This window comes from Balaenoptera acutorostrata, chromosome 8, assembly GCF_949987535.1.
Source record: "Balaenoptera acutorostrata chromosome 8, mBalAcu1.1, whole genome shotgun sequence".
Lineage (NCBI taxonomy): Eukaryota > Metazoa > Chordata > Mammalia > Artiodactyla > Balaenopteridae > Balaenoptera > Balaenoptera acutorostrata.
This window is the reverse complement of record NC_080071.1, coordinates 32041935-32063849: the sequence shown is the minus strand read 5'-3', so window position 1 is coordinate 32063849 and position 21915 is coordinate 32041935. Positions and strand designations below refer to the sequence as shown.

General features: G+C 38.0%; 1 protein-coding gene across 1 annotated transcript in view; it reads right to left on the bottom strand.

The window, feature by feature from the left end:
* The window catches only part of GORASP2 (golgi reassembly stacking protein 2), a 29716-nt gene extending 14048 nt beyond the window's left edge, over nucleotides 1-15668 (bottom strand). Inside the window, exons 1-4 of the mRNA XM_057551309.1 lie at nucleotides 15476-15668; nucleotides 2633-2713; nucleotides 849-1052; nucleotides 61-147 (exon numbers count right to left, since the gene is read on the bottom strand). Of these exons, the coding sequence (XP_057407292.1) occupies nucleotides 61-147; nucleotides 849-1052; nucleotides 2633-2713; nucleotides 15476-15538 (435 nt within the window). The 5' untranslated portion in view covers nucleotides 15539-15668. The remainder of the gene's footprint in view (nucleotides 1-60; nucleotides 148-848; nucleotides 1053-2632; nucleotides 2714-15475) is intronic.
* Nucleotides 15669-21915: the final 6247 nt, after the last annotated feature.

Here is a 21915-nt window from a genome sequence, read left to right as displayed (position 1 = left end):
ACTTAACCATTAATGAGAAAATGTTAAATAATTGTTAGTATTAATAAACAAACGAATTACCTCATTCATGACCATATCTGCTCCAATGATATAATCACTGTGAGGTCTAAGACCTGCCAGTGCTGCAGGAGAATTTGATTCCACTTCCTAGGATGACAGAAAAACAACCCCCCCATCAAATTATTGCATATAAAATAATCTTCCAAATTGTATAGTTCAGTCCTTAATTATAGTAATTTAACCCCCCCTATATTTTTCTTGTTAGAGATGTCAGATCAGAAACTATAGGATATATATATATATATATTTAATCTCCCAAGCATTAAACAACCCACAATATTTAATAAATATTTAAAACATTTCTGTAGCTATTTGCTTTATTTTATTTTTAAATATTTATTTATTTATTTGGCTGCGCCAGGTCTTAGTTGCAGCACTTGGGATTTTTGTTGCGGCATGCGGGATCTTTAGTTGCAGCACGTGGGATCTAGCTCCCTGACCAGGGATCGAACCTGGGCCCCCCCCCCCCCCCCCCCCGCATTGGGAGTGCAGAGTCTTAACCACTGGACCACCAGGGAAGTTCCTGTAGCTATTTGCTTTAAAATACCTTCTTCTAATGCATAAATCATTAGAAAAATAGTTCTTAGGCATCATATTTGCTTCTCTTCCTCAAGTTCTTTTTCTTTTTTATTAATCCATATTTTAAAAGCAATCAATTCTGATTTTCAGAAACTAAAAATAGCCTAATAATACTCCTACAATCTCACCAAATTGGAAACAACCACTATTAAAACACCTTTCTACACTGTTTCTTAAACTGCAAGTAACAGTTCACAGTTGATACCTACCAACACATGCCAAACGTTTTCATTTGCCCCATCAAAGCTGCAGAAACGAATGCTCACTCCCAACAAGCCCTGGCCACCCCACATGTTACTTGGTGTGACTGAGGTCTCTCGCAGCTCCAGTGTTTTACTACTGTAGATAAGCATTTTTACAGGCTTTTCAACATTTGCTTTCAGTAGATCCTTAAGAGTATCATTGTCTTTATTCTGTAAACACATAGAAATTTTTCTTAATAAAAAACATTTACTTAACAGTAAAAATCTAATGTTAATTATCAAACCTTAAGCATCCCATGGCCCTATTGGAATAATATTATTAACATAAATAAAACATTCAATAGGTGGAGGTTTCATTAACATTCAAACACTCCTCAAAATAAAAGAATGTCAAGAAATTAAGAACTTATGTTAGTGTAACAGAGCAGGACCCTATGGGGCCTTCCTGGGACAGGCATTTCCCCCTATCCTCTGCTGTAGTACCTCTCTGAAGTACCCAGATAATAGTATCTCATGCATATTTCCTGAGTTTTTCAAAGGCTAAAAACCACCACCAAAAGGAAGAAATTAACTACCTGAAGATCATGAGCAGGTAGCCTCCAGACCTACTGGCGCCTAAGGATTGATCACCATTAACCAGAGAATTGTGCATGAGCTGATCACATACCCTGGGACACCCCTCCCCTCATCTTGCCTTTAAAAATGCTTTGTTGAAACCCTTCGAGGAGTTTGGGTTTTTCTGAACATGAGCCACCCATTCTCCATGCTTGGCCCTGCAATAAACCTTTCTCTGCTCCAGACTCTGACATCTTGGTACTGTCTGGCCCCACTGTGCGTCAGGCACATGAACTTGTGTTCAAGTAACATTAGCAACAACTCCATAGCTGACTATGGAATTACAGAATTTGCAAGTCAACATTATTTGAAATGATCCAGGGCTTCAATGATAAAAAACCAAAATACTCCACAAGAAGACATATTACTAACAGAGTTGGTATGACTTTGATTTTAAAAATCTAAAACATTTGCTAGAGTTGAAGTTTAATTTTGGACTCTACTCCTACGTATACACTTTATTTATTACAAACTGGCAGGAAAAGAAAACGGAAACAGTATGTTAAATATTTCATTACATAAATGAATAAAGGCCATTACGTAGGTGATGTTGGTAGTAATGAACAAAAACTTAAGACTGTTGTGAAAAAATAAACCAACCAAGCAGCCATTGTTATAAGAATTTCCTTTACTGAAATTATAGTTTCCTTCCTATTGGACTTTACTACATGTAAACTGAAAGCAACTTATAAAAAGGTGGTTTTAATTGTGCACTTCTGGAACACATCTCTGTATAGTTTTGTAACATTATTTCTATTGATATATCAGGGAATTGAGCAACAAGAAAACTGACAAGTTACTTGAGAATGAGTCTTTACTAATCCATTTGTCAATAACCTACAAAAGTCTGACATCTTTGAAAAAGCAACAAAACCACGTCTTTCTGCTTAAAAAAATTAAATATTTAACATATAAAGTAAAAGTTAAAATTAAATATTTAACATATAAAGTAAAAGTCTCTGATTTTCTTTTCCTAAGATAATCACTGGAGTGTGAGGTATAGTATTCTATATTTGACATTCTCATGTTTACTAACACAGGGTTATTTTATTGGTATCATACTCTAAATAATGTTTGTAACCAATGAATAAACATCCATCCCAGATAATCTGAAAAATTCCATTTTCAAAAGATTACAAAATACCATAGGCGTAACTACAAAAAGCTGAACTTACTAATCTCGAACCATTAATAGAAACAATAAAGTCAAAGAATGGCTCCAGTCCAGCTCTATGTCCTGGGGAATTTTCTTGTACCTGTAAAAACAAAAATGCCAAAAATGAAAAATGCAAAGCTTAATTATGAATCAAAAGCTAAATTTTAATACCCATCACTTTTCAGTAAAAATAGATTAATTTCATTGATACAGGTACCCACTAGTTCTCTTATTTCTCTTCATCTCCCAGATAATGCCCCTGCAGCTCCCTAAATTCTACTCAATCTTTAAATTCATCTCGTACATGAGGTTTTTCCTCTATCGTTCTATTTCACACCACTTTCTGCTTTTTTGGGGGGTGGGGGACAATCCTCCCAGCATTTAGCACATGACATAGCAGACAGTTAATCATTACAACTGAGCGGCAAATTCAAATTAATTTATTCTACTTATTCCATGACTACTACTAGCAAGGCACTATTCAATTACAAAACGAATGTAGGAACACAGCCGCTGTTATCAAGACATTTATAATCTGTTGAGGAACAGGCAAGAAGGGGAGATGGAGGACACAGACCTCTAACAGCTGTAATACAAGACCAAAGATGTTAATGGTTATAATGGAGGTACAAAGTTCTAAGGGGAAGATTAAATCTGACTGAAGAAGTTTCACAGAAAAAAAAATGACATTTGAATTGTGCTTTAAAAGGGGGTAGAACTTTCAAAGGTGCAGATGGATAAGGGGATGAGAAAAAACATTTGAAAGTTGAAGACATAATATGAGTAAAAAGCCAGAGGGAGGGCTTCCCTGGTGGCGCAGTGGTTGGGAGCTAATGCAGGGGACACGGGTTCGTGCCCTGGTCTGGGAGGATCCCACATGCCGCGGAGCGACTGGGCCCGTGAGCCACAACTACTGAGCCTGCGCGTCTGGAGCCTGTGCTCCGCAACAAGAGAGGCCACGATGGTGAGAGGCCCGCGCACCGCGATGAAGAGTGGCCCCCGCTTGCCGCAACTAGAGAAAGCCCTAGAACAGAAACTAAGACCCAACATAGCAATCAATCAATCAATCAATCTTTTAAAAAAAACCCAGAGGGAGTCTGAAAAATGAGGATCATAATATAGTATACCTAGAGACAACAGGGTGGTATGGGATAGAAATAAATTATATGCAACATTTTGTATGAATCAGCAGTTTTCAGGGTGTAAAGATCCATGGCTTTCATCAGATTCGCAAAGGGTTTCTCCTCAACCCAAATAAAGTGTTAAAATCATGGATTTTGTGCAATTCTTTTATTTTACAGGTGAAGAAACCATCTTATGACTTGCCTATGATCTTACAGCTGGGTAGTGGTAGAGGTGAAACTCAAAAGTATATAACTATTAGCCCAGTAAGAAGGCTGGAAGGAAAGAATGGAGCTAGACTTATAGAGGATTTTACATGGAAGATTAAGATTACCTAGTTTCTCAACAACTCAAATGTTTAGCATCCCCAATCTGAAATGGATTAAAATAAACTATTAAATTTCCTAAATTTGCAGTAATATAAATATTAGTAGCTAGTAATGGTAGTAATATGACAAAAGAGCAAAAAGTTAATACAGAACATTTTGCATTTCCTCTAAAATATTTTCATAATGTTTTAAAGAATTTTTATCCTGCTTGATGTTACTAAATACTGTCAAAACTATCCTATGAAAAGAGTTTGCATTGATATTTGTAGACTGGACTTATATAATAGTCTAAACAGTTCTAATAGTCAATTCTGAGGCTAATGCAAATAATAGATCCACATCCATCCATACATCAATCTGTAGCTATTCACACAGTAACAAATCATTTTAATGCTTTCAAAATGGAACCCAAATTGTTCCCAGAATATGTCCCTCTTATACCAGACTTCTTGGATTAATGAGACTTGATCTTGGATTAATGATACATTCATTACTATTTGGATTAATGTTACCTTTTATTCATTTAAAGCCAAATTATACTATCATTGCCTCTGAAGAAGTAAAACTAGATTTTCTTCATTTGTCACAGTAAGGAATAGTTAGTTGTCCATTATAAAGATGGCTCAATGTTTAACTTGCTAAAACTGTTTGACCTTGTTTTATGTAAAATTTCCTGCAAATGTGGGGTTAAATCATTTTTGTAAATTAAACGAGTTAAATATCAAAGGGACTTACTATTTAAAGGTGTTGGCTCTCTAATAAAAATAATCAGCACATACTGTTTGTTTTCTTTATACTCAGTTTTCTTAAATGGGAGCTATTTTATATTCCAAAATGGCAGATAGATTTCTCCTCAAATGGCAACTCTGAAAGGAAAATGGTGGCTGCCTGGAGCTATTATGACAAGAAAAGAGACGTCAAGTCACAGCTAGCTGGCAAAAAAAGTCATAATACTCTAGGTGTAAGATGCCTGTCTATTAGGTTCCTATCAATTAGGTTTGAAATGCCTGAGGTGTGAAAAGAGGATAATTAGCACAGACCCTAGGAGCCCCCTCAGAAGGGAATTTCTCATTTAACTGGGTCCACATCTAATCATCTAATTCTCTGACTGGAAATGTTTCCAAATGACCATTTTATCTAGAAACCAACTAGTCCATTGATCAATTTCAGACTTCTCCACTGAGGCTGCCAACACTTTACCTTTTAGTTAAAAAGGGCTAGGGCTTCCCTGGTGGCGCAGTGGTTGAGAATCTGCCTGCTAATGCAGGAGACACGGGTTCGAGCCCTGGTCTGGGAAGATCCCACATGCCACGGAGCAGCTGGGCCCGTGAGCCACAGCTGCTGAGCCTGCGCGTCTGGAGCCTGTGCCCCGCAACGGGAGGGGCCGCGATAGTGAAAGGCCCGCGCACCGCGATGAAGAGCGGTCCCCGCACCGCGATGAAGAGTGGCCCCCACTTGCCGCAACTAGAGAAAGCCCTCGCACGAACCGAAGACCCAGCACAGCCAAAAATAAATAAATAAATAAATAAATAAAATTAAAAAAAAAAAAAATTAAAAAAAAAAGCTCCATTTAAAAAAAAAAAAAAAAAAAAAAAAAAGGGCTAAAGGGAATACTTTTGTAATATCATCACCAACCAAGAAAGGTGATCCCACACACTGATTCTTATCATGCCACCCTCCAAGTATCAAGTTTTACCACAATTTGTTTGAAATGGAAAGTTTCCAATACCATTAGAATTGTTCTTCCCCATAACTCTAAAAAGATTTAATAGCTAAATTTGGATTCTAAAATAAATAAATAAATGTAAATAATCCTTTCTCTATTTTCTATTTTCATTTGCTAGAAACATCGATATCTCTGTTTCTAATGGACCCTGAAATTAATTTCTTTCCTAAATTTATTTACATCATTAGTACCAGCACAATTCTGGCATCTAGGTATCTTAATTACTACTAGGAAGCCAGCAGAGGGAGCCCTAGAAAATGCTCTCTTTGACCCTAATTCATTTAAAGAAAATGTCCTACATTTCACAGCATGGAAAATAAATTCTACTAAACCACAAATTAAACATCCACAAAGGTAAGTTCCTCTGGCAGTATTACCCACTGACAAGAATCTCTTAGGCACCTAATCTCTCAAGCATCAGATTACCACTTCAATACTTTGTCCCCTATGAGATCTCATGATTGTTGATTCGTCTGCTTCCTTCAAACCATCTTAATTTAAAAAAAGAAAAAAAGAAAAGAAAAAATATATATACCCAGCTCCATGGGCTATTTAATTTATTATTGGGCCAAATATCACAGCAATTTAAGATGAATAGATTAAATTTGAAAGTTTAATAATTAAGATTTTACATGATTTTGAAAAAATGTACAGTGAAAAGATAATAGAATTTTAGAGCCAAACTGACTTGATTTTGAGTCATGGTTTGCCTAATTATTAGCTTTTTGAGCTTGGGAAAGTTTATCTTCCTGGGCCTCAATTTTCTCATCTGCAAAGAAGAGAAAATGCCATCTACTTTACAAGAATATTGTAGAGATTGAATGAATTTAAGTTCATGAAATGCCTAGCGAAGTCTCTGACATATGATAGGAGTTCTACAAATCTTAAGCTCCTCTCCCTAACTCCACAATCACAACCTGAGGGCAAATCTTTATAACCAATTAATTCCTGGACACTACATTATTTTTCTAACCATGTATTAATTATCTCTCACCTCTTAAAAAAAAAAAGAGAAAAAGACATAGAACGTTAGTCAGCTAGGAAGAGGAGATAAATCATTTTTAAAAATGTTGTCTCTCAAAAATCAATTCTATATGGATGTCAGATCTAAAGGTCAAATGTAAAACAATAAAACTTTTAGAGAAAAACATAGAATATCTTTGAGATCATCAAGTATGAACACTTTTCTTTTTATTGGCCACGCTGCACGGCATGCAGGATCTTAGTTCCCTGACGAGGGATGAAATCTGTGCCCCGTGCACTGGAAGAGTCTTAACCACTGGACACCAGGAAGTCCCAAGACTTCTTAAACTGAACACAAAAAGCTAACCATAAATTTTTTAAAAACTGATAAACTTTACTAAAACTATGAACTTCTGTTCATCAAAACACACAATTAAGAGAGTGAAATGATACAACATAATATCCAACAAAGGAACTGTATTCAGAACAAATTCAGAATTACTGCAAATCATTAAGAAGGAGAGTGAAACCACAATGAGATACCACTTCACATTCACAAAACCTGCTAAAGTAAAAAAGACAACAACAAGGATTGGCAAGGATGTGGAGAAACTGGAACCCTCATACTTTGATGGTGGGAATGTAAAATGGTGCAGCCTCTGTGGAAAACAGTTTTGCAGATCCTCAAAATGTCAAACAGTTATTGTATGACCTAGCAATTCCACTCCTAGGTATATAACCAGAAGAAATGAAAACATGTCCATGTAAAAACTTATACACAAATTTCATAGCTGCTGGAAAGTGGAAACAACCCAAATGTCCTTCAACTGATGAATGGATAAACAAAATGTGGTACACTTATAGAATGCAATATTATTTGGCAATAAAAAGGAATTAAGTATTGATATATGCTACAACATGAGTGAACCTTGAAAACATTACGCTAAGTGAAAGAAGCCAGTCACAAAGACCATATATTGTATGATTCCATTTATATGCAATGTCCAGAATAGGCAAATCCATAGAAAGTAGATTAGTGGTGACCAGGGGCTGGGAGTAGGAGGAAAAGGGAGCAGCTGCTAACAGGTAGGGAGTTTGTTTCTAGGGTGATAAAAAGGTGCTGGAATTAGATACTGATGATGGCTGCACAACTCGGTGAATATACTAAACAACCACTGAACTGTAAACTTTAAAAGACTGAATTTAATGGTATGTAAATTATATTTCAATAAAGCTGTTTAAAAAAGAAGACAGACAACTTAAAGAAATGGAGAAAAGATTTTAGCAGACACTAAACAAAAGAGGATGCTGAAGTGGTCAATAAATATGAAAATGTGGTCGACTTCAACAGTCATCAGGAAATGCAAATTAAAACCACAATGGGATACCACTACACACCTATCAGAATGGCCAAGATGAAAAAGACGGAAAATACTAAGTGTTATGAGGATACGGAACAATCAGAAACCTTAATTGCTGCTAGTGGGAATGTACGTTAGTAAGCTATTTGGCAATATCTATACTAAAATACACACACCTTTGCCAAATATTCCACTCTTTAGTATACCCAGTAGGAATGGGAATACATATGTTCTCCAAAGGCATACACAATGTAACATTCACAGCAGCACTATTTGTAACAGCCCCAAGCTAGACTGGAGGAGTTCAAGGCTCACCTGCTAAAACATTCTCTTCACATGTTTTATCAAAATAACTCAAAGAGCATGTTCTCCTGATTCTGACCCAATGATGTAACTTGTGACATATGAAGAAATTTGAAATAAAATTCTAATGCTAATTAAATGAAATAAAAACCCATCACTACATCATAGCTTCCTAGAAAAGATCTGCATGTTAGAAAAACGATGCTGAAAGAAACTGGTCTGCTCCAAAAGAAACTAAAGCTCTGACAACATGCCATCTCATTTTATACTCTTTAAATACCAACTCGGGTATTTGTTTCTTAGGGAAAGAAAACTTGCTGTGTGATCTCAGGCAATAATCTTTCTGTGCTCCTTTTCCTTAGCTGTAAAGTGAGGAGGCTGACTAGATAGTCTCTAAGATTGAATGACTCACCATGAAAGAAGTCTGTTGTTAAGCTATCTATAGATTTTACAGTGTAGATCAAACCCAACAAGATCATTTTTAATTATACAGACTGTAGGTCATTTTAGTTCAGGTGTTTAGTAGCACTGTGGCAAAGCAATGAAAAGGACACTGGCACTCACCTATCTTTTAAAATACAGATGTAAAATTTCCTCAAAAATGAGGATCTTTAAAAATTAACAGGGACATTTATAAAATTAATGGGTCAGATTTGATCCAAAACTTAAACAGCAGTGACATACAGGGTTAGGTACATGAACAAAAAGTAGCTGCTGAATGACTAATTAAATGGAAATACTAATTAAAATGTTTACAACAAGTATATGTTAAGCAGTATTGGCACTATAATAGTTGTTCTCAATAGGTGACACAATAACGTAAATGCTAATAATAAAGGCAACAGCTAACATTTATTGAGCTTTTATCATATTCCAGATGCTATGTTAAGTGCTTTACATGGAATATGCCATTTAATCCTCAGAATAACCAATGAAGTAGACAGCATTTTTTTAATAAAGAAATTTAATGTGCTCAATTTTTTTTCAAAATATTTTCATGTACACTATCTAATGTGGTTTTCAGTAAAAAAAAAAAAAGAGGTGGAGGAGGCACTACTCTTACCTCCACTTTTCAGATAAAAAGAATGAAGCTCAAAGAAGTTCAAAGGTTTGCCCAAGGGAAGACAATGAAGTGATGGAGTGACACTAGAATCTAGTGATTCACAAGGGTGGTCTCCAGTGGTCTACTATGAGAGTCTCTCAATGTATCCATGTCCACAAGATGACAAGGTTCCTTACTGCTGATAATGTGCTTACATGGTCTCTCACTGATGCTTAAAAAAACAAACACACAAGCAAAAACCAAAAAACCCCAGCATTATTCTCTTCATGCTGTAGTAAATTGATATGCGATGCCAAGAGGACCTATACAGTCTCTCAAAGTAACTATTTTGTTTTTGCATATGTTGTTTGGAAAAGTCATCTTACTTGATAATCACAACTCCCAAGGCAATCTATAGTCAGATTCTAAGGCACATATCAAATCTTCATGGATATTTTCTAGTTTAGATTGTTAACTGCTTTTTTGTTAGTAATCAATCAATATAATCCTTTTGGTAGAATATTAAAGCCAGCAAAATGAATGTACTGATATTAGTGGTTATTCTAAGTTCAATTCTTCTGAAAATTTCAGGGGAATTATTAAAAAGCCCTGTCAGTATCTGACCCAGAAAGGCACTGAAGCCAGTTCTGTGCACTCTACTACTTACTGACCAGAGACAGAAACCATAATTACCCACCAAGAGCAGGTCGCCCCAAATGAGGATCCTGAAGATCCATACATTAAAACACACTTCATCACAAAAATATATAAGGGTATACAAACAACATGACACTATTAATTTGTTCGAGGCTTATTAATATCAGGAAAAGTTTATGTCTAATGATACTGACAATTCCTAAAAGTGTCCTAAGGTTCACAAACATTGTATTTCATGGCATTAATAAAACATTCATTCATAATAAAATGAAGTATTCTGATTCCTACATTTGAAAGCAATATCAAAGAATGTGTATTAAACAATTTCACAGCCTTTTATTAGAAGAGATCAATTTTGGGAGCAGGTTAGAATCTTCAAATGGTGTTTATAAAGCTTTTTCAATTATAACTTTATATTTGGAAAACATCAAATAACCCAACTGTTTTCTTTTTATACCCACTGTTTCAGAATGAGTGAGAAGAGAAGGGATAATAGTGAGATTTTTATGTTTTTCAAATGGAGGCATGAGTTCAAAAAGTTAGAGAAACACTGGGTTAGAATTTAAAAAAATTATGACTATCAAATAATGGGATTTCACTTTCTCAGAACAAGTACCAAGTTGAAATCTTGCAGGATTTCATGTAGATTACTTAGGTTCCATTAAAAAAGAGCACATCTAGGGACTTCCCTGGTGGCGCAGTGGTTAAGAATCCCCCTGCCAATGCAGGGGACATGGGTTTGAGCCCTGGTCTGGGAAGATCCCACATGCCGCAGAGCAACTAAGCCCGTGCGCCACAACTACTGAGTCTGCGCTCTAGAGCCCGTGAGCCACAACTACTGAGCCCACGTGCCACAACTACTGAAGCCCGCAGGCCTAGAGCCCGTGCTCCACAAGAGAAGCACCGCAAGGAGAAGCCCGTGCACCGCAACGAAGAGTAGTCCCCACTCACCGCAACTAGAGAAAGCCTGTGCGCAGCAGCGAACACCCAAACACAGCCAAAAATAAAATTAATTAACTAATTAATCAATTAATTTTTTTAAAAAGTATAGGCAATTCTTAAAAAAAAAGAAAAAGAGCACATCTATATAATAGCAGATACGGTCTAGGTATTCTGTCTTCTATAGAAATAATTCCACTTACTCACACTTTCTCCTCTAAGGAGAGTACCTAATGCTGCCCAGCCTGCAGCAAATGGCTCACAAGATAAAGGCCTGTTATTACACTGTAGACACAATTCATCTCAATGGCCTTTCCTTCAAAACATCCATCATCTCAAAATCTCTCTCAGAGGAAATTATAAGGAACAGTGAACATGACATTTTCCATATCCCCATACTGGTGTGAACACTGGTTCCAGAATGTCCTCAGATACCCTCCGTTTCAAAGAATATTAAGTGTAGAGTGGAATTAATTTGAATATTTTAATTTAGAAACATCTTATAATGGGCATCCATGTGGCAACTCCAAAAACGTAATTTTGAAAACGGTCTTGTTGGGTTTACTTGATAATTAATAGAAAATCTAGACAAGAATTCTGCATTCAACATACTGCAACTGTAGTAACTTATAACAAAACTGAGAAGTCCTGGCTAACATTTCTCCTGCCTTGTTAGGATAAGAGAATGGGAATAAAAGTGGTATGCATGGTGAACGCGGAACGGGACCCAATGCATAAAGGAATCAGAAATACAATGTTCTTTTTCTTTTTCTTTTTTTTTTTTGGCCATGCCCTGAAGCTTGTGGAATCCTAGTTCCCCAACCAGGGATCCAACCTGTGCCCCCTGCAGAGGAAGCAAGGAATCCCAACGACTGGACGGCCAGGGAATTCCCTATAATGTTATTTTCAAAAGAAAGCTTCTGAACAAATTTTAAAATCTTTCACTAGGAGTCCACTTTCAAAAAATAATTTTTATAACTATATTTTTTGTAAATATACAAATATTTCATAGTGACTGAAAATTTGGGGTAATATATTAAAATTTAAAAGGAATAAAAATGTCACCATCCACCAATAATCCTTTTAATATCCTGGTTTATTACCTTTCCATTTTATTTCCCTAGGCACTCAAATGTACATGCACACACACGGAGGCACACCTATGACCACAGAGTGTTTTGAAACATAATTTTCACTGAATGCACAGAATTCCAATCTGTAGTTAGGCCTTGATTTATTTAACAGTTACTCATTTGTTGGATATTTAGGTTGTAAAGCCAACATCCTATGATAACTTTTGGCCATATTGTACTTGATTATATCATATTACTCAAAATCTTTGTGAAACATGGCTGAAGGGCAATGGTAAGCACAGGGAAAAAAAAGACGAGGAAAAATACTTCAGCAGTATTTACCTTTAGATGGTAGGATTACAGGTAATTTAGGTTTTTTGTTATACTTTCTGAACTTATCCAAATGCTCTCTAATGAACACGTGCCGATAATCAGAAAACAATGTAGTAATTTACTAAAATGAAGACCAATGTTTATATAAAGACATTACAATTCAATAATATGGAAAAATACATTTTCAGTGAAAACGAAAGGTAGGATTTAAGGTTGTAGATATGTATTTGTAACAGCAAAAGACTAGAAAAACTAAATGTCTAAAAACTAAATGGTGGTGCTTAACCAAACTATGGTATAACAGACTTACTATGGAGCTAGGTGAAGGCAAGAGGCAAATCTCTGTGCGCTGCTATGGAAAGATAGACAAGACACTGCCAAAAAAGACAACCGGTGTGTTTAATGGTATGTAGCATGTTATTCTAACAGTTACAAAAGGAAACAAAAAGAAACAGTGAAAGGTTGGGGGGGTGGATTCTTTTACACGCATAAAACATTTTTGAAAGGATACATAAACTATGTTGGTTACTTCCAGGGTGAGTATGGGGAGTTGGGTATATAATATGATCACAAAATGAAAATGTGCATTAATACATAATAGATAAAAAGGTAAGTATACTGTTCATAGCAGAAAATCTGGAAACATTTCAAGGTTGTCCCTTAAATATTTTTTAAAGCAGAATCTAACAATGGATATGAAAAAATAACAGAGAAAACATAAAGGTCAATCTCTGAATTGTAGGAATACAATTTAAAAATAACAGTAATAAAATAGCAGTGTATATGGGTGTCACTATAAATTGGTATTTCAAAACACAATCATACAAGTTTTTATCACTAGCAAGGAAATGGCCAGAGAATTATTAAAGAAAACTAACTTCTAATTAAATCATTCTAGAACTTGGTAAACAAGGGTGATTTTATTCCATGATTATCCTGCCATATTTACTCTGGTTTACAATCTCAGTAACCCAGGGATGAAATATACAACCATAATTTAGGCAATAACAAATGAAAAGAAAATTTTTATATGTTGAGATTTAACAGAGTACTTTTCCCCTCTAAAAACAAAGATAAAGAAACCAATTACAGAATCAGGGCAGAGTGGGTTAGGAACTCAGAAACATTTTAAAAAATTCTCCTAAACTAGATGATCATTACTATTTTAAAGCTCCCTCTAATAAAATTCAAATGAAAAAAAATTATTTCATCTTTTGCAACATTTATGCTCCAGATGCAGACTGGAAACTAAGGTTGTCCCTAGTGCTTCTAAAAATCATATTTATAGAATAACAGCATCTGCACTACTGAATATGTATGAGTGCTGATTTTCGGAGGTGCACCTATGTAAAGAAATACACTTCAACTTGTTTACCGTCGAAGGTAGTCATTAACAAAAGTCAACAGAAGTCACTGAACTGGAATCCTTTTGATGTGTACAACTTTCTTACAGACTTTCAACACTCATTAATACTGTGCTTTACCTAGCACGTTATTATAAAAATATCACGAATCCCCAATGATTCATGGCCACAATCAGCAACTGTGAGAATCAGCTAGTAATACTGGATAACATACCGCAGAGAACTCAGAATCAAACCAGAGAATAGAGAAAGTACTGCCACTAACTTTCACTTCACATCTGGGATCTGACAATTCTCCTTCCATTTCCCCTATCAGTGTGGCACTTGGGGGTTGGTTTGGCTAAAGAGAACAGGAAAGTATTATGGTTTATTTATAGATTCCCTTTATTTTCTGGGAAAAATCATCCTTTCCCACCAAGCGTATGGCTTCAAGAGGGATTTTTAGCAGAGTGGAGAGACAACTAGACGTGATAATCCTGACGATCAGAAAGGTGACTGATAACGGCCCTATCAAGCAGATGTCTGGTAATTTAGTTTAAGAATGTTGTCTCACCTAAAACATGGGACCTAAGGAAGAAGATGACTAGCACCAGGAAGTGCACTTTCCCACTTTCAGTGAAAATGCTCTTGCCTGTGAGGAGCTATCTATTTACACTATATTATGTCCTGAAATGGTGCTACAGATTGGGGCCACTTTGTTGACAGTCCATCATGTTATCACTCAACGCAGGTGTCACAGCACACAACCAACACTGCCACTTTTAAAGACTCCCAGTTCCTTGAGGAAAGGACCACACGCTCCGTACAACCCAGGCTGTTCATAACTGGGGCTTAGCTAACGCCTTTCGAGATACTATGTTTCTCTGCATCCTGGTGACCGAAGTTGCTTTCCTTTATTTACCTAGATTTTTTTTTTTAAAAAACGTTCCTCTCCATTACCTCTTTTACACTGTGGATCTAAACCTTAATCTCCACCACACCCTGAGCAGCTTTAGAAAAAAGAGAACGGAAGTTCCCACCGCCAGGAAATGTGAAAGAGGAGGGTTGGTAAGGTCAGGAGCGACACAGGAGAGAAAAAACTACAGTCAAAATCAAGTAGATTTAAGTCCGTCAAACCTACTTCTAGGCCATTTCGTTTTGTTTGCTTAATTGGCCTTTTCGGACACACGGACAGCGCGGAGGAGAATCAACACCTGCCGTCGCATCCACCGCCTCTAGTCTGCGGGTTCCAAGCTTCCTTTTCTCGGAAAACTCAAATGCTACCTTCACCATCACCTCTTTTGCAGACTGCACCCAAGCCTTCCCTAACTTTGGGAGCTAAGTATGAAGGGGTGGGGGCAGAGAAGGCCGTGAAGAGGAAAGGAGTCAAGGTTGCCCTCTCGCCGGGCCGCTCCTGGCCAAGTCGCCGGCTGCCTCCTCTGGTCCCAGCCCGTCCTCCCGGAGCGGCGGACCCGAGCCCGGGGCGCTACGGGGAGGCGGGATGTGAGCGGCCTCCTGAGCCGGCCTCGGCCAACGCAGCGCCCGCGGTCGCCTCTCCTTCGCGGGGTCGGGCCTGGCTGCCCCGGGAAGAAGCCCGTCGGGGCCTCCGCCTCCCCGCGGCCGGGCCCCGCCTCCAGCCCGCCGCCCCCGGGCCGCCGTCGAAGCCCTTACCCGCAGGACGTGGTAGCCTTCCGTGCCCCCGCCTGGGATCTCGACGCTCTGCGAGGAGCCCATGGCGGCAGGCGATCAGTGTGGCCAGGCCGGGCTCCGCGCTGCTCCCCGCCCCCTCGCGCACCGCCCTCTCCGCTCCTCCGCGTAGCACTTGGGACGTGGCACTCGCAGCCTCAGGAGAGCCGGGCCGCAATGCCCGCTGGGAGATCGTCGCCGCGGCAGCCAGGGCCGCTGCGACGCCGCAGACAGCGCCACCTGCCGCGTGCCACCGGGAGGGGTCTGAGCCCGGGAGGCAGGGCTGGAGTGGAGGGCGGGGAGAGGCCTATTCGTGCTCGCGAGAGAGCAGAAATACGGTTCATCGTCTCTACACCTTACTACGGGTCCCTGGGCTTGACAAGATTCATCTAGACGCGTTCCCGCGCTCCCGAAAGAACGGTCGCTTGACTGTAGCTCCCCCTGGTGCCCAGAGGCCGGGAAGGGGCTCCTGCTGAAAAGAATAGGGGCGGATGTAAACACAGCGAGCTCCCTAATTTCTAGGTTTCTGAACATCTAGGTCTTGTCCCCAGGTTGCACAGAGGATCGTGGTAGTGGCTCTCCGTGGGCGGAGTACCGTGTCCGCTCAGCTTAGCTCAGTTTTATAAAGGAAAGTGTCCTAAAGAGTTATGGAGGACCCACCAAAGTTCTCTTTTTCTTTTTGTTTTTTGTCTTCCCTAATTGTGAGAACAAGATCAGTCTATCACAACCTGAGCGATGCCAGAGTGGGAAACACAGTTGGATGACCTTGGCGTTGCACCGCCTGATGCTGGGTTCCCCATTCCACTTCCTTTAGGTAGCCAAGATGTATTCACACTTTTCCTACTCGGTTGCTCCTTTTGTCCCTTCCCTCCAAAATCCCCAGTTATTGCCCAGGGGTCAATTTGACCCTCACTAACGGTGGATCAACCAGATATCAGAACATGTGTATTCTGATGTGAAGCAACGTGAAGTAACTATTATCACCCATGAAGTATTCCAGACCAAAATGTTTACCTTGCTCCTCTCACACCTTTATTTAGATCTTCCAGTTTACAGGAATACAAAGGAGAGAAGAACAAGTAAAATGACTTCATAAGGAAACAACCAGGCAAAAATAAAAGAAATGGGCTGATCTTTAGAACAGCTGGCCAGTTCTTTTCATCAAGTCAGAATAATAAGAAAGGGTCTGTACTGGGTTAAAAGAGATATGAAGGACATAACCAGGAGATGAAATGAAATGTCTTGAATTGGTGGCTGATTTGGAGAAATTAGCTGTAAAGGACATTTTGGGCTCAATTGGGAAAATGTGAATACTGTGTGTTTGAAGAAAAGCATTTACTGTCATGGAGAAGTGGAAATTATTGGCTGAAAAAAAAACAGGTTATAAGACAGGATATGTCTGTAAACAATATGAAAACATTTTTGTAAATAAAATATGTGTTAATACATAGTATGTATTGAAGATGTGGTAGGATGCCAGCTTAGGGTTACAGTGGTGATCCCTGGGTGGTGACAGAGATGTTTTATTTTTTGTTTTTGCTGGTTCTACATTCTAAAATGCTCATGGACTGCTTTTGTAACAATAAAAGAGTATTTAAAAATAAAAAATCATTTTTCTTTCTTTGCTGTCCATAAACCAACACAAGGTTTTTAGGAGACCTAGTACATACATAAATGAATTCTCCAGTTATTAGGCTCGTCAAGGACAGAGAATGCAGTGGAGTCAGCTCTGTGTTTCTAATACTCAGCAGAGTGCCTGGCAGCTAATTTAATGAATTTGATGCAAATTAATGAATTAATGCATTTGACACAAAGGAATAAGTGTAAGAGCTAGGTTTGATGATAATATTCTTGTTCTGCTTGGCAATTATAATCCTCTTCATGGTGGGGTCATAAGATGTTGCTATGTTGAGTGGTCAAAATTTTTGTTTCCCAGACGTCTAACACTAGCCATGGTTTGCAGAACCCTGGCTGTGGACCTGAAGTAGCCCATGAGCAACTCCAGCCCTTCCTTATAGCTGTAATGTATCTCAGCCATTTACTTTTTACCCTGAATTCCTGGAATAGTTAGTTCTTTCATTTCTGGTAGCATCATCATCATCACAGGCCTGTCTTCCACCATTTACAGTCCATTCATTCAGGGTGGGGACCATATTTTTCACCTTTAGATTCCCAGTTCCTCGTTGAGAGTTGGGAACATGGTAGTATTATTATTTGTTGATTTGAATTGAATGTGTGTGATTGAAGAGTTTCCAAACCTTTCCTTTTTCAGGATCAGTTAATAAGTTACCTCTGCTGTTCCTATTTGTGCCTCATCAAAACCTGTGTTACTTCTTTATCGGCAATTGGTAGAGGGTGAGGTGCAAGGCTCACCTGATCTGGGATTGAGACTATGTGATAACCATTGCTCCTGTTTTTCCTGGTGCCACTCATTTCCCTCTTTTACTTGGGAAATATGCTCAGAGGGAAGAGAATAAAATAAATAAAAGAACAACCAACGATGTTGCCAGAGCTAATATAAATTAATATAACATGATGGAGGGGAACACATGCGAAATTATTGTCCAAGTCAGTCTCAATTGAAGTTGGAATCTGCTGCAGGCAAGTTGGTATTTTGAAACATCACAGGCAGCAGAAAAACGAAGCCCAGCAAAAGCAAATATCTACAGACTAAAAAAAGTCAAACGAGATGAAATCTATTTTTCTGGAAGGAGAAGCATCTGATACGCAATTTTGTGTGTCTATTCTGGGTTTCATTAATCCTCCAGATTCTTTTGGCTATGCAGGGTCTTTTGTGTTTCTATACAAATTTTTGAATTATTTATTCCAATCCTGTGAAAAATGCCTTTGGTATTTTGATAGGGATTGCATTAAATCTGCAGATTGCTTAGGGTAGTATGCTTGTTTTAACAATATTAATTTTTCCAATCCATGAGCACAGTGTATTTTTCCATTTGTTTGTGTCATCTTCAGTTTCTTTCATCAATGTCTTACAGTTTTCCAAGTACAGGTCTTTCACCTTGGTTAGATTTATTCCTAGGTATTTTTTTTTTGATTCAATTGTAAATGGGATTGGTTTCTTAAGTTCTCTTTCTGATAGTTTATTGTTGGTGTATAGAAATGCAACAGATTTCTGTGTTTAATTTTGTATCATGCAATTTTACTGATTTCACTTATTAGTTCTAACACTTTTTTGGTGGTGTCTTTAGGATTTTCTATATATAGTGTCATGTCATCTGCAAACAGTGACAGTTTTACTTCTTTTCAATTCAGATTCCTTTTATTTTTTTGTCTGATTGCTGTGGCTAGGACTTCCAATACTATGTGAATAAAAGTGGCAAGAATGGGCATCCTGGTCTTGTTCCTGACCTTAGAGGAAATGCTTTCAGCTTTTCACTGCTGGGTATATTGGCTGTAGGTCTGTCATATATGGCCTTTATTATGTTGAAGTATATTCCCTCAAAACCCACTTTGTGGAGAGTTTTTATCATAAATGGATGTTGAATTTTATCAAAAGCTTTTTCTGCATCTATTGAGATGATCATACGATATTTATTCTTGAATTTGTTAATGTGGTGTTATCATGTTGATTAATTTGTGGTTACTGAACCATTCTTGCATCCCTGGGATAAATCCCACTTGATTATGGTATAGGAGCCTTTTAATTTACTGTTAAATTCGGTTTGCTAATATTTTGTTGAGAATTTTTTCATCTATGTTTATCAGTGATACTGGCCTTTGATTTTCTTTATTTGTGGAGTCTTTGTCTCGTTTTGGTATCAGGCTGATGCTGGCCTCACAGAATGAGTTTGAAAGCATTTCTTCCTTTTTAATTTTTTGTAATAGTTTGAGAAGGATAGATGTTAACTCTTCTTTAAATGTTTTGTAGAATTCACCCGTGAAGCCATCTGATCCTTGACTTTTGTTTTTTGGGAGTTTTTAAAATTACCAATTCAATTTCATAAGTGGTAATCGGCCTGTTCATATTTTCTATTTCTTCCTGATTCAGTCTTGGGAGATTGTATGTTTCTAAGAATTTATCCATTTCTTTTAGGTAGTCTATTTTATTGGCATATAATTATTCATAGTAATCTTTTATGAGTCTTTTTATTTCTGTGGGGTTGGTTGTAACTTCTCTTTCATTTTTGATTTTATTTATTTGGGTCTTTTTTTTTATGAGTCTGGTTTATCAATTTTATTTATCTTTTCAGAGAACCAGCTCTTAGTTTCACTGATCTTTCCTATTTTTTTTAGTCTCTATTTCATTTATTTCTGCTCTGATCTTTATTATTTCTTTCCTTTTACTAACTTTGAGTTTGTTTGTTCTTCTTTCTCTAGTTCCCTTAGGTGTAAGGTTAGATTGTTATTTTGAGATTTTCCTTGTTTCTTGAGACAGTCTTTTATCCCTATAAGCTTCCCTCTTAGAACTGTTTTTGCTGAGTCCCATAGATTTTGGATTGTTGTGTTTCCATTTTCATTTGTCTCTTTGATTTCTTCAGTGACCCATTGGTTGTTTAGTAGCATATTGTTTAGCCTCCATGTGTTTGTTTCTTCTGCTGTTTTTCTCTTGTAGTTGATTTCTAGTCCCCTAACATTGTGGTTGGAAAAAATGCTTGATATAACTTTATTCTCCTTAAATTTATTGAGCCTTGTTTTGTGGCCTAGCACATGATCTACCTAGCAGAATGTTGCATGTTGACTTGAAAGGAATGTGTATTCTGTTGCTTTTGGATAAAATGTTATCTGTATATATTCTAATAGCTGTACATTTTTACACTTCCCCCCCATGTTTAATGTTTTTTGAGATCACATTTTACATCTTTTTGTTTTGTGTATTCTTTAACTACTTATTGTGGATATAGATGATTTACTTCTTTTGCCTTTAACCTTCCTACTTGCTTTATAGTTGGTTGATCTACTGCCTTTACTGTATGTTTGCCTTTACCAATGAGACTTTTGCTTTTGTAATGTTCATATTTCTAGTAGTACCCTTTTCTTTTCCACTTATAGAGGTCCCTTTAACATTTCTTGTAAATCTGGTTTAGTAGTGAACTCTTTCAGCTTTTGCTTGTCTGTAAAGCTCTTTATCTCTCCTCAAATCTGAATGATAGCCTTGCAGCACCAGTGTCCTCATGGTAGAATGAGTTCCCCAAATGGCTGCCACCAGCATCTCTGTTCCCAGGGGAGCCTCAGTTGCCTCCTGCCTCTCTGGAGGACCTCCAAGATCAGTAGAAGGTTCTGACCCAGGCACCTTTCAAATTAACACCTCTGTGCTCGGTGTTGGTGTGTGTGAGGTTTTGCATGTGCCCTTTAAGAGTGGAGTCTGTTTCCTACAGCCCTCTGGCTCTCCCATACTCAAGCCCCACTGGTCTTCAAAGCAAGACATTCTGGGGGCTTCTCTTCCCAATGCAGGACCCCCAGGCTGGGTAGTCTGATGTGGGGCTTGGACCCCTTGCTCTTTGTGTAGAAACTCAGCAATTGTGATTATCCTCCCGTTTGTGGGTTGCCTACCTGGGGGTGTGGGTCTCGCCTATACTGTGTCTCTGCCCCTCCTATCTGTCTCATTATGGTTTCTTCTTTATATCTTTAGTGGTAGAAAATCTTTCCTGCTGGTCTTCAAGTGATTCTCATAGATCGCCGCTCTGTAAACAGTTGTAATCTTGGTGTGCCTGTGGGAGGAGGTGAGCCCAGGGTCTTCCTACTCTTTCATCTTGGCCACACCTCTCAAGTCCTTTTTTTAAAAAGTGTATTGAAATCTAAGTGGCTGGGAGTAATATTATTCCAGGAAAACTTTGATCTTGCTTTAGTGCATATAAAATGTCATTTGCAAATATTGATACTTTAGGAACAGTAACATATTACTGATGTAACCAGGGGCCACAAACTCATTTGTTTATGGAGGGAATGAGTTGGGCTGGATACAGGTGGAGGAAGAGAGAAGTTAAGTAACTTGCCTAAATTGAAGCAGCTGGTGTGTCAGAACCAGATGTGGTACCAAAGTCTTTGACCATATGTTCAGAAATCCTTCCATTGCACTAATAATTAGAGCACTAACAATTAGAGCACTAATAGTAGCCCTCATTTATTGAATGACAGCCGTATATGTCTTACACCCTTAACAGTTTATAAGCATTATCTTTAATCATCAAAATAACTTTGTTAATGAAAGGTGGTAACTTCATTTTTTTAGAAACTGGGATGCAGAGAAGTTAAGTGATTTGCCCAAGATTCCACAGCTAGTAAATTGTAAATCAGACTTCAAATCCAGATGTATCGGTTTCAAAGTTCATGCCCTTTAGCTACACCATGCTGCCTCTCCCTGGAATGGAAGTGGAACTAAAGGGTTGTAGCTGAGTTTACACGCTTACCTCTCTTTCCAAGCTGGAGGAGGGAGAATTCAGCCCAGGGCTACATAGGAGAACACT